General features: G+C 35.8%; 1 protein-coding gene across 5 annotated transcripts in view; it reads left to right on the top strand.

The window, feature by feature from the left end:
* The window catches only part of LOC107083278 (engulfment and cell motility protein 1), a 119,603-nt gene that overhangs the window by 74,280 nt on the left and 34,045 nt on the right, over positions 1-11,278 (top strand). For all 5 annotated transcript variants that reach the window (XM_015372371.1, XM_015372374.1, XM_015372372.1 and 2 more), the window contains one exon: positions 9,801-9,937. In XM_015372371.1, the coding sequence (XP_015227857.1) occupies positions 9,801-9,937 (137 nt within the window). The remainder of the gene's footprint in view (positions 1-9,800; positions 9,938-11,278) is intronic.

The following is an 11,278-nucleotide window of genomic DNA, read 5'->3' as shown; positions in this document are numbered from 1 at the left end:
TATATATATATATATATATATATACGGTATACATTTTTGAACCTAACATACTTTTGAATTGATGATTGAAACCTGAGTGACAAAGACTTTGGAGTCCACAGAAGTAAAGATAGGATATAACCTGTAAATTAAAAGAACATTAAAATAATCTCTTCAGCACTCCAGATTCTTTAACGCTTAATTTTTTTCATTTCTTTCCAGTATTTGCTTTATAATCCTAGACGAGTGCTTCTGAATTCGATTCAAACTCAGTCCTACTGAGTCAGATTATTGGGTTTCTGGTTTGGATACTTGCTAACTAATAAGGATGAGGCATGAAGCAGAGATGCTTTTGGTACTTATTAAATTGAGCATAGATGGATAAATGACCAGGTTTGCAACCAGGTGTTTCTCAGAAACAGGTGTGGACTGTGTCTAAAGCCATAAGATGACTCAGTCCAAACTCCCTGTGCTGAAAACCCTCTCTGTAATTAGGTTTTTATTTTTTTATTTTCCCAGCAACATCAAACCTTCTCTCACACCCTCCTACACTCGCATAAATATATCCACTGAAAAGTCCCTCAGTGATAAGATTAGAATATTGCTTGGACTGGCCCGCTTTGTCAGATCTGAGATCCGTTTGCTGTTTTTCTCAAACTCACTTCAAACACTTTATTCATGCAGACTCGGAGTGAAAATGTCCTTTTTTGTCTGATCATGGAGTCCTTTTTAGGTAGACAGGGATAAAAACCAACATAAAATAATACATAGTAGATTTTCAGTGTATATTTTGGAAACTATTTTGTCTAATGGTTGTTATTGTCTGCCCGGTCAGTCTATTTGGTGGTCCACATTTTATTTTTCACACTTCCATGTTATTTTTAATTTGTAATTACAAGTGAAGTACTTCTCTAAGCTCAGTAAGAGGCATGCCTACTGAATAATGCACCAGTTTAACCTTTTCCACTTGTCCTCTAGCATTTAATCAGATCTTAAAATATTCTCTGCAAATCTAAGAGATTGTCCATAAGGTCAGTTACAAAATATTTAGTCAAGCTCCAAACCTTTTTTTAACGTGGGGTTGTTTTAAACAAGTCCATTGGGATATGTTTCTTTCTTCCTGGTGGAAAAGTTGGAAAATTAGCCACATGTTTCCAACAAATTTAAATGTATTCGACCTTTAAAAGTGACAGAGCAATCAGAAATTTCAACAGATTCAACGAAGTGTTGAAAACGACTTTCTTAACTGCATATTGTAAAACTTCATATATAAAGAGTTGATGTAAATCATTAGACTTAGTTCAAGAACCTTTTCATTTCAGAAAACAAACAAAAAAATCTGTTACTGTCAAGGCTAATTGGTTTTCATCTGATGAAAGCTGAGCATCCCCATCATTTGTGTGCCTCTTTACACAATCTTATCATTTTCTAGCTTTTTTTGTACTAGCAGAAAATATTTTACATAACCTGTGCATTAATTCTTGCATGCTTTGGAGACTTTCTTAACGTTGATGACCTTTTTCTCCTTACTTTGATGAGTAATAAATCAAAGTTACATTTCTATAACCTAATTGGGCACTCAGTGAGAAAAAGATATACATATATGATATATATTACTGTTTCTATTAAGGCAATGCTATCTGAAAATGTAATATTTATTGTGATGGAACTTGTTTTAGACAAAAAAAACGGGAATCATTGCTGGAGCTAATAAAAAAAGAAAGCTGTATATGTTAATTTTCCATTAATTGTTTGTGTAATGTGGATATATACAGCCAGATGATACTGGTTGGGGAATTGGTATGATATTTGGGATGTTGGGATATTTGAAAACCATACATTTTTTATAAGCTTTTGATATCCCTTAATCTTTGCACTGACTAAATAATTTGCATGGAGATTACATCTTTGAACAGTAAAATGAACTCAGTGAGGGAAAGTGGAAAGTATATTTCCTCCTCCTTGGATTGTGAGTTTGCTGGTGTCCTTTGAGCGCAACACATTTTTCAGTCAAATTCAGCTTTTTTATTTTTGTGCCCACTTAGTGCATATACTGTTCTTTAAGCTGAGCACGTGTGTATGTGCACTTTATCTGGAGGTTTCCTTGTTTGTTTTATTTTATGCTCAAACAATTCTGCATTTGCATTTGGGCAGACTGGGGACAGATTGTTTATGCATTAGAATGAGTCAAAACATCTGAAGAATTTCTTGCAGGTTTTGCGGAAATGAGATTTAATACAGAGTACTCTGGATCCCCCGAATCTGATGTATTAAAGTGTGAGATGTGTTTGGTATATGAAATATCGGTGGTGTGCGTCGGGGACTCAACAGAAATACTCAAAGCACACAAGAATTTCTGTGTCTAGCAAAAAAAAGACAGAAAGAGATGAAAGTGTGCAGATTAAATTAATGGAGGTGTCAATGTAGAGATCTGATGTTTTTCTTAAATGCTCCTCTACTTTCATTCCATCTGTCACTCTAATACTCATTGTTCCTCCTCTTTCACAAAGCAGCCTAGCTACATTCTACTGTATGACCGTACGAAATTCATTTGATATATGTACTGTCTATGGAAGAAGCGATGAAGCCGAATGAGAAAGCAATGCCTTGGAGAGAAGTGAAATGCAAGAAGAAGAAAAGTCTAAAACTAGGTGAAAAAGTGCAGCAACAAAAAAAAATTAATGCTAATAGAGATTAGATACGAGTTGCACTCAGAATGCGATATGAATGTTAGACTTCACTGAGGCACGACTTTAGGCTGCAGAAACTGTCATGTTGATGGATGCATGAGTAAACAGGCTTACTGATACTAGTGATGGCAATACTATTACTGTCTTCTTACAGAAAGAAATGTTTATATGGTATGTGATGCACAAGATATTTGGCATATTTAGGCTTCCAATTATATGATCTGTCAGCAGAATAATTTAATGCAACAATATTCCCTTTGTGGAAAAATAATTTCAGGTCCAAAGAGGACTAAGTAATCACTATCATACATAATGTTTGTAATATGTTTTTTTGTTGTTGTTGATTAAAAAGTAAGGCACAATGACAGAGATCACTGCTGCCTCTAAAAGATTAGGGAGCTAAGGCTGTTTGAGAATTTGTTGTAGACTTACAAGGCCTGAACTGAGGTAGTTTCTGGGGTGTTTGCTTTCTGATTTATTCAGGACTTTGGAAACAACCATAAGATTCCTTCTTTGTGTAATGTAACTCTTGAACAACAAATGTTCAAATGTCTCTTGCCTTAAAAAAGGGGGGAAACTGGGCTAGAATAGTCCTTTTTTTTTTGCTAAGTCAAAGTCTCTATGTGAAGAAGAGGTGCTGCACTGCAAAAACAATGTAGAAATAAGTATAACATTCTTAAATTAAGTATTTCTGCTTAATTTAAGTAGGTAAATGAGATGATTTGCCAATGGAATCATTATTTCAGTCTTGAAATCAGATAATTAAAAAATATGCACTTAAAATAAGACAATTCAAATGTTTTGGTTTTTTTTATTTTGAAATTAAATAGTCTTGTTCTATTGGCGAAGTGTCACACCTACCTCCTCATTACATGACAAAATGCACTTATTTTTTGAAAGAAATGAGGCAAGTTTCAATTTTTTGCAGTGTTAAGCATAGAATCCACACTATTTCTGCTGCCAGCCATGATTAGGGGAACCAATTCACTCCTGGTGTTTGGTTACTGTGTTTTATCTAACTTTATTGGTCAGCAACTATCCTGACTTAAACACAAAGAATCTGTGGAGTACGATCAAGCCAAGTTGGAGATGGCTAATGATGAATATCACCTGCAGGCCGATATCACCTGGCCTTTATTACCAAATCCTTAGAAGCATAGTTTGATTGCCAACGTGCTAGATAGATGCATTAACTTGTTCCTAATTCGTATTACATCTAAAAGCTGTACAGTACATGAGCAGATTCATCACCAGGCCTATTTTTCTTTTTTTAAAAGCCCTTTTTGTTGGTGTTGTGTTGGTTGGTTATGTAATATTGAGGTCTTTTAAAAAAATATAGTATTTTTCATTAGCTTTAGGCCGTAATCAACCAAATTAACGGAGATAATTGTTGTAATTAAATCACTGTCTGTCATGAAAGAGTATATGTGTGTTATTTTATATATATATATATATATATATATATGGAGAGAGAGAGAGAGAGAAGGGGAATTTATTGAAATGCATATCTGTATCCTATTTGTTTCTCACCACTCTTTCTGAAAATGACTTTTGCTTTATGTTTTTGTAGATCTTAACACGGTTCTTGCCATTTCTTTTTGTTGATCTATTATTCTAAAGCAAAAACTGTGACCGCTGACCTCTTTATGCCTTGTTTCATTATCATTAGCTAAAGCGGAAATGCTCATGTCTGCCTCTCTGGTGAGTTATGTGTCGCATGAAATCTTTATCATTAGCATTTCACACTTCATAGAGCTTATCCTTAAAAACCCAGAGGCCTTTAATTTTTAAATTATGCGTCAATCTTTGGAGGTCAGATACCTTATTAATAAGTTAAAATCTTTTTCCAGTCTCAGTTTACACTCTGTATGAATACATCAGACTTATTTCAGAGCTAAATGCTTTTCTCGTGGATTTACTTGTGGAGACATGGAGTATTCCAGAGCAGAGACTGAAAAGTACAAAGAGCCTGTAAAGCCCTGTTCAGTTCCTATTCTACTCATTATAAAGCTATGTATAAATATTTCATGCCTGCTTAGTGATGCTACCCAGTTTCTTGCTGCAGCTTGACAAGCACTCAGCCAGGCTGCGAAGTCATGCAGCCCTCTCTGTGTACCCAATTCCTTGGCTTCCATGTCTACAGACAGTGACTGAAGCAGAAACCATTGTGCTGACGCTGCTTAGCTGACGTGCAGAGACACACTACTGTTGTATCGGTTGGACATGAATCCATGCTGGTTTTGTAATTATGTCTTTTATATTTAATATTATGTCTCTTCTTTGGCATGGCTGCAAGGTGACTCTGAGGGTTGTCTCACCCACTCTGCGCACACACCCACACGGTCACAAATACACAGTGGACCTTGACAGATGTCAGAGTGGCATTCATCCCACATGTGCCTCTTATGTTCCCATTTGATACACAGTCACACAACCGCAAAAGTGCTTAATCATAGTTCAGAATGGGTAGTTTTCCTTCAAAAAGCTCTGATTGCTGGTCATTTAAAAAAGTTCATATAGATATATAAAAGACAGAACTAGCCCCACTTTCGCTTGTAAAAAAAATCAGCTGATGTTATAGTATTGTTTTCTTTAACAAAAAAAAAAAAAAGGTAGGATAAAGTTTAGAGACGGAGGATAATCTTTCAGTTGGATTCCCACCTACTAACCCCTGTTAAAAAAAAAAAAAAAAAACATCACCTTTTGTCATTTTTTGTAGGTTGTAGAAAATTACATTTATAATCCGGCAAAATCACATTTGGGAGGTCGGACTTTACAGAAAAAACAAAAAAATTAAACGTCAGAAAAGTTGCATCTCTGGTTATGTTCTCTTTGTAGTTTCTTCTTAATATTTATACTTTTAGTTGCTTAAAAGGATAAAACACACATTTTGATGTTGCATTTAATGTGTTTAACAGCAGAGATCAGATTTATTCTTGAAGTAACCCTTATATTAAGCAGAAAATTATTTTCTCTCCTTCATGTCAAAATTCCAGACTGACCGTCATATCGAGATACTTCTCTCTTTCAGAAAAGTGCAATCCTGTTTTTTTTTTTTTATTTCCCCTTACAGTATGTAAAAAAAGAAAGTACTTTTTTCAGTTAAATGTTATATATAAATACCCCATAGTAATAAAAATAAGTTCTGCTGACCTAAGTGAGCATATGGCTGAAACCAACCATCACCGTGTCCAGTTACCCACTTTGAATCAGTAAACATCTGGCTGTACAGATGGATGAGACGATGGAGGACAAAGCAAACTCATTAGAGTTCATTAAGCATTCATCCAGACTGTTTGCTCCAGACCCATATGCCTTGCCAAAAAGAATCATAAATTATTACTTTAAATGAGTCACAGTTCATACCTGCCCTGCTGGTATGAACTGCTATCAAGTTAGGGAGTGTTTAGTGTCCCTGCGATAATATTTATCCCAGCAAGTTCTACCCTTGCTTTAGGTACAGAGGCATGATGTGGTGTTCTGAAATATTTTACTTTACCTACACTTTACTGAACACTGTTCTTATCTTTTGGATAACAGAAATTTCAATCAGTGGCATTTTTTATTAAGATTCCAGATTTCACTTTCTAATATTAAGGTAAAAAATGGTTTTGCACATTGACAACATTTTGCTTTTAAATTAGAAAGACTATTGGCAAAATATGATTTGAGGTTATATTGTTGAGAGAATGACTTATAAACTTAATGTGTCAGGAAAGTATTCATTTGTTGAATAAATGGCTGAGGCATTTTAATCTTGTATGGCGTTTTTAAAATGTGTTCCTCATTAGCTTATTCCGCTTGCATAAAAAAACATTTCTGAATGATTACAGCATCCTATCTGGATGTTTTGGACTGTAGGAGGAAGCCGAAAACCCACACATGCTCAGGGAGAACATGCAAACTCCATGCAGAAAGACCCTGGGCCGGGAATCAAACCTGCATCCTTCTTGCGGCAAGGCAGCAGTGCTACCCACTGCACCACTGAGCAGTGAAATTCCTACATTTAAGATCAAACAGGGCCTGTATTAACAAAGATTCTTAGATTCTCTCAGAAAGCACAAACATTTGCCTTAAAGTTGCCTTAAAGTTTCTAACAAGGAGATATTTGAGCTCCTCACTTGTACTAACAGAAATGATGTCAGTGAGAAGGTGTGGTTGATCCTAGTGCTAGTTGTGACGATGTTATAGCAGCAGTTTGTTGTTGCTAATATCAAATGCTCTCCTACTAATCAAGGGAGAGATTTAAAGAATTTAGACTGGAATAAGAAATGTGTTTGTGAATAATGGACATAGCTAAATTAAATTGTCACACTGAATCAAATAGTTTGAAGGTGTCCTATTTATATAATCCTCATTAATTTGATTTGCTTATTGTTATATTTTCTCAAAATGCTTGTCATGTTACACTTTTTTTTACCTTTGATTTTAATGTGCACTTACCTATTAGCTTTTTAACTGTAGTTGGCAGCTTGTATAAAGGATTCTGATTTGCCAAAACATTCATATGGTAAAAAGAAAAAAGGTGGAGTTAACCGAGCTGTGCCTGCTGTTTCTGCAACCCTGGAAGGTTATATTATTTACTCTAAAGGCAGTGAACGAGACCCGTTCTTTTGAATTAACAGTTTTCTATAAAGAAAACTGTTTCACCGTGTTTCTTGTCTCACCCCTTCTGTTTGGACTCCTGCTTAGCTTTGAAAGAGGCAATAAACTGTCTGCAGGGGAGAAATTTCTGCAGTGTCTCTTGAGACGGCTTGCTGTCTGCATCTTTCAAATGAGCCTTGACATGTCATTCCCCTCACCTTGCCACCTCAGGGCTCTGTTGGTTCTATCCATACACAGCCTTGTAAACTCAGAGTCAACCTGCCTAATGGGTTTTGTCATTCTGCCAAAACAGGATATTTATGAGGAGGTTTGTTTTGATATACTTACTTTTCCATTTCTTTTATGTTTTTTTTTTTTGTTTTTTTACTCATGAGTGAAACTTTGTTGGCAAAGCAGGTTGCCAGCATCTCTTTTAGCTTCGCTCCATTACTTTTTCAATCGACTGCCGACTTTGGTATCACGTCCCACCCCAATCTTCACCATGTCCTCCACTTAATTGTCCATCCATCACTTGAAATCAAGGTCCGGGTCTCTGTGCTTGTGGGCTGATGGCATCACTCGTTACACTGTGAAGTCTCAATTGCTGCATGACCCTTTCCATCTAATTTCATGGCTCCTCGCGGTGGCCGGTACCCCTGCTGCTCCACTCTGAAACTCTTTAAATGAACCAACCTTTGGCTCTCAGCTGCCACTCGTCTCTGCAAGGCGAGAGGGAGGCGAATGCGGTTCGAATGAATGTCAAGGCTTGTTATTGTACCTTTGGCTTAATACAGTTTGGGAACTCAAGAGCCCAGTCTCCTCTATTTCCATCTTACATTCATATCAAATACGCTACCACACAAATACTGGGATTAAAATGGCTTACTGCACTTCTGATAAAGGGAATAAACAGAGGTTTAGGTTTGGAAATAAGAAATATATTAAACTTTGATTAGTCTGAACTACTTTCTGGTCTCAATTTGTGTGTGGGGGGGTGCATTTTGTATTTAGTAGTATGTACAATTTCTGTTATGGTCTCATTTCGATTAGGATTCTTTGTTGAATTTATTTTTATAGTCTCTTTAAAGATCAAATTTGCTTCCTTTTATTGTTATAAAATCAGTTTACCGTATTTTATATCACTCAGCAATTTAATTTAAAATATAAACATACTCAAAACAAGATATTTTACTTATTTTAACTTATTATGTAGCTTGTTATTATAACCAGACATGGTTATTATGTGTCAGGGTGCTGTCTTATTGTTGTTTTTATATGTGTGGGGCTGTAGAATGTTTGGATAAACAAAGCTAATTTTAAGTCAGAATTTTCACACCAAAATGTTTTTGCTTTCCTTAATGTTTTTGCTGCTGAAATAATGCCACTAATATTAGTGATCGGAGATGCTCCTATAGTTTTTGCTCCATGACAATATTTTTTTAAACAGATCCAATTCTCCTTGTAAGAAAGAAAGAGGTATAAAGTGTTTGCTTTTTGTCAGCTGGTTTCCTTTGCACAGATATAGGTGGGAGAGGAAGCACTTTGTTGCTCTATGCTCCGTACAGCTTTAAAAAAAAAAAATTGCTGTACTTTCTCTAGTTATAAAACTATACAGTGTAAGAGGATAATGGTATGACCACTGGTCTGAATTTTTTTTTGGGGGGTGGGTTAGATATAGTTGTTAGTTGTGTTTTGTGTCCTCTCTCTTCACACAGCAGAACATTTCAGATTAAACTGTCGTCTTACAGTTTAATATAATTTAGACATGGAAATGTCTGTTGAAATTCTAGAAACACTAGAAGTGAACTCACAATTTTGATAGCAGAAAAAATATAGAAATATGTGGTGATATTGCAATATTGTGATAATGTCGTATCGTGACCCAAGTATCGTGACACATATTGTATCGCAATACCCATGCCAATACTCGCCCCTAGTGGTGAGTATAGTATTCTTCATAGTGGAAAAATTGCAAATCTTCTTTTGGAAAGTAAGCTTGTATGAGCGATGAAAACAGCAACTTATAAACAGAGCATGCATGAGAGGAAATGGGCGTTCCCTCTCATGAGCTTGTACAGGGTTGTGCATGTGCATTTTTTATTTTTTTAAGTGAAGAGGGTGGGTCTTTTCAAAAATTTGCGAAGACCCTCCACAAACCTTTAAATATAAATTTCTTTTCATGCCTTTAAATAAAACTTGGAAAAACTAGAAAAAACTTGCAATTCTGATGCATTTGAATACTTCAGTAGTATTGAAAAACCCAGATTTCTGGAATTAACTTGGAAGCTTGATATGAATTGTGACGAAACAAGGCCTGGCTCGCAACGGTTACGTGACTGGGGTGCGTTTGAAACATTTCTCAGCTACACTTCTGCTTTAAAAAGGTCGAAGCTGTGTCGAGCAAAATGACTTGATCCTGACATCACTACAGAATGACTTAAATCAAAATCAAACTGAAAACCCGAAGTGAAAACTTCAACATAACCAAAAATCTAGATCAGGAGATCACAACACTATATTGATCATTTGTCCCTTTTATGTCCACAGCCAGTGAAAACTGTCATGACTTCCACCCCATGTTCTTCACCCACGATCGGTCTTTTGAAGAATTCTTCTGCATCTGCATCCAGCTGCTCAACAAGACCTGGAAGGAAATGAGAGCCACCAGTGAAGACTTTAACAAGGTAGGCCACATAAGTTTACTGATGGGATCGGGTTTGGGTTTTGTTTCAGCCAACAGGCAACAGCAGCTGTGCCCACAGTCATGTGCTAAAGTTGGACACCAGGTAGAATTTTCAGTCATTTGAAAATAAATGTTCAAAGGTTGATGCCTAGTCATTTTCATTTGCGATCCTTTAAAAATGAAGTAGTAAAAAGTGCCAAAATTTGCATCGAATTACGCCCTAACCTCTAATGGCTAATCCTCAAAATATTGTTAGTGAGATGACCCCTCATTAGCTTTGAGATGAATGAGGAGGTTCTTGCATATAAAGTTTGTTTGCAGCAATTTTTCATGAGATCAAGGTTGGAGATTTTACTCAAACATATGTTTATGGTCACTTTCATCTTATAGAGTCCTGTTTTACTTTCATTGTTTTTTAAATCTTCTCATATTTTTCTGGTAGGAATCAAATAATGGGTAGTCGGTCAGATCCTGCTACAGACATTCGTCCAAAAATAACAACACCTCTCCCTTTTCCTGGAATGCTGGCTTTGGTTTATGCAAAACAGGTCCTCTGCTAAAATGCCTGAATAGTTTTTATATATAAAATATAGACTAATCTGCTTAAAAAACAGAATTCCATAAGTCCTCGTCTTTGTCTACATCCTCTTTGGCACACTGCTGTTTATCCTTTGTGTTTTGTTTTTTGGAGGGTAATGGGCTCCTTCTTTCATAGTCCATTAGAGGTTAAGGTGTGCAGCCATGTGATTGCACAGGCATGCACTAGCAGGAGTTTACATGAATATAGAAAACCTGCATCCTAGCTAAGGGTGAGTCCATTCACACAGGAATTGTCTATGTCAATGGCCAGATGGTGACAGTAATTAGGTGTTCATGACAGATATTGTACGTCTTGTAGTCAATTGGGCATTGGTTGTAGGAAGCAGCAGATGTTATGTGCATTTTCCCTCATTTGTTATACAAATTGGGATTGTCCTATGGTGTCAAATATTTGAATTTATGTAAGTAGAGCGTTTAATCTCTATCAAATCTTCCGTCACTGCATTTTAGATAAAGTTGTTGAAGTAAAAATTATATGCTATAAATCTTATTGACCTTAATTAGTATGATTATTGCAATAGAAAACCTATAATGCAATAATTTAATCCAGAAAAATTATTACATTCTTCAATCTAAATCCTCACTTTAGTTTTTCACCTCAGTATTTAAAACATCTGAGGTCAAAATTGACATCTGGCTTGCCGCATAAAGGGAAAAAATAATATAACATACCAGGCCATAAATGCCTTCTTTATAAAATTTAAAGCCTAAATAACTTAATATGGAGAATGACATAAAAAGC

The sequence above is a fragment of the Cyprinodon variegatus genome, unplaced genomic scaffold, assembly GCF_000732505.1.
Source record: "Cyprinodon variegatus isolate N-32 unplaced genomic scaffold, C_variegatus-1.0 Scaffold71, whole genome shotgun sequence".
Classification (NCBI taxonomy): domain Eukaryota; kingdom Metazoa; phylum Chordata; class Actinopteri; order Cyprinodontiformes; family Cyprinodontidae; genus Cyprinodon; species Cyprinodon variegatus.
The sequence above is the reverse complement of the archived record's forward strand: the minus strand, read 5'-3'. Positions and strand labels throughout refer to the sequence as shown.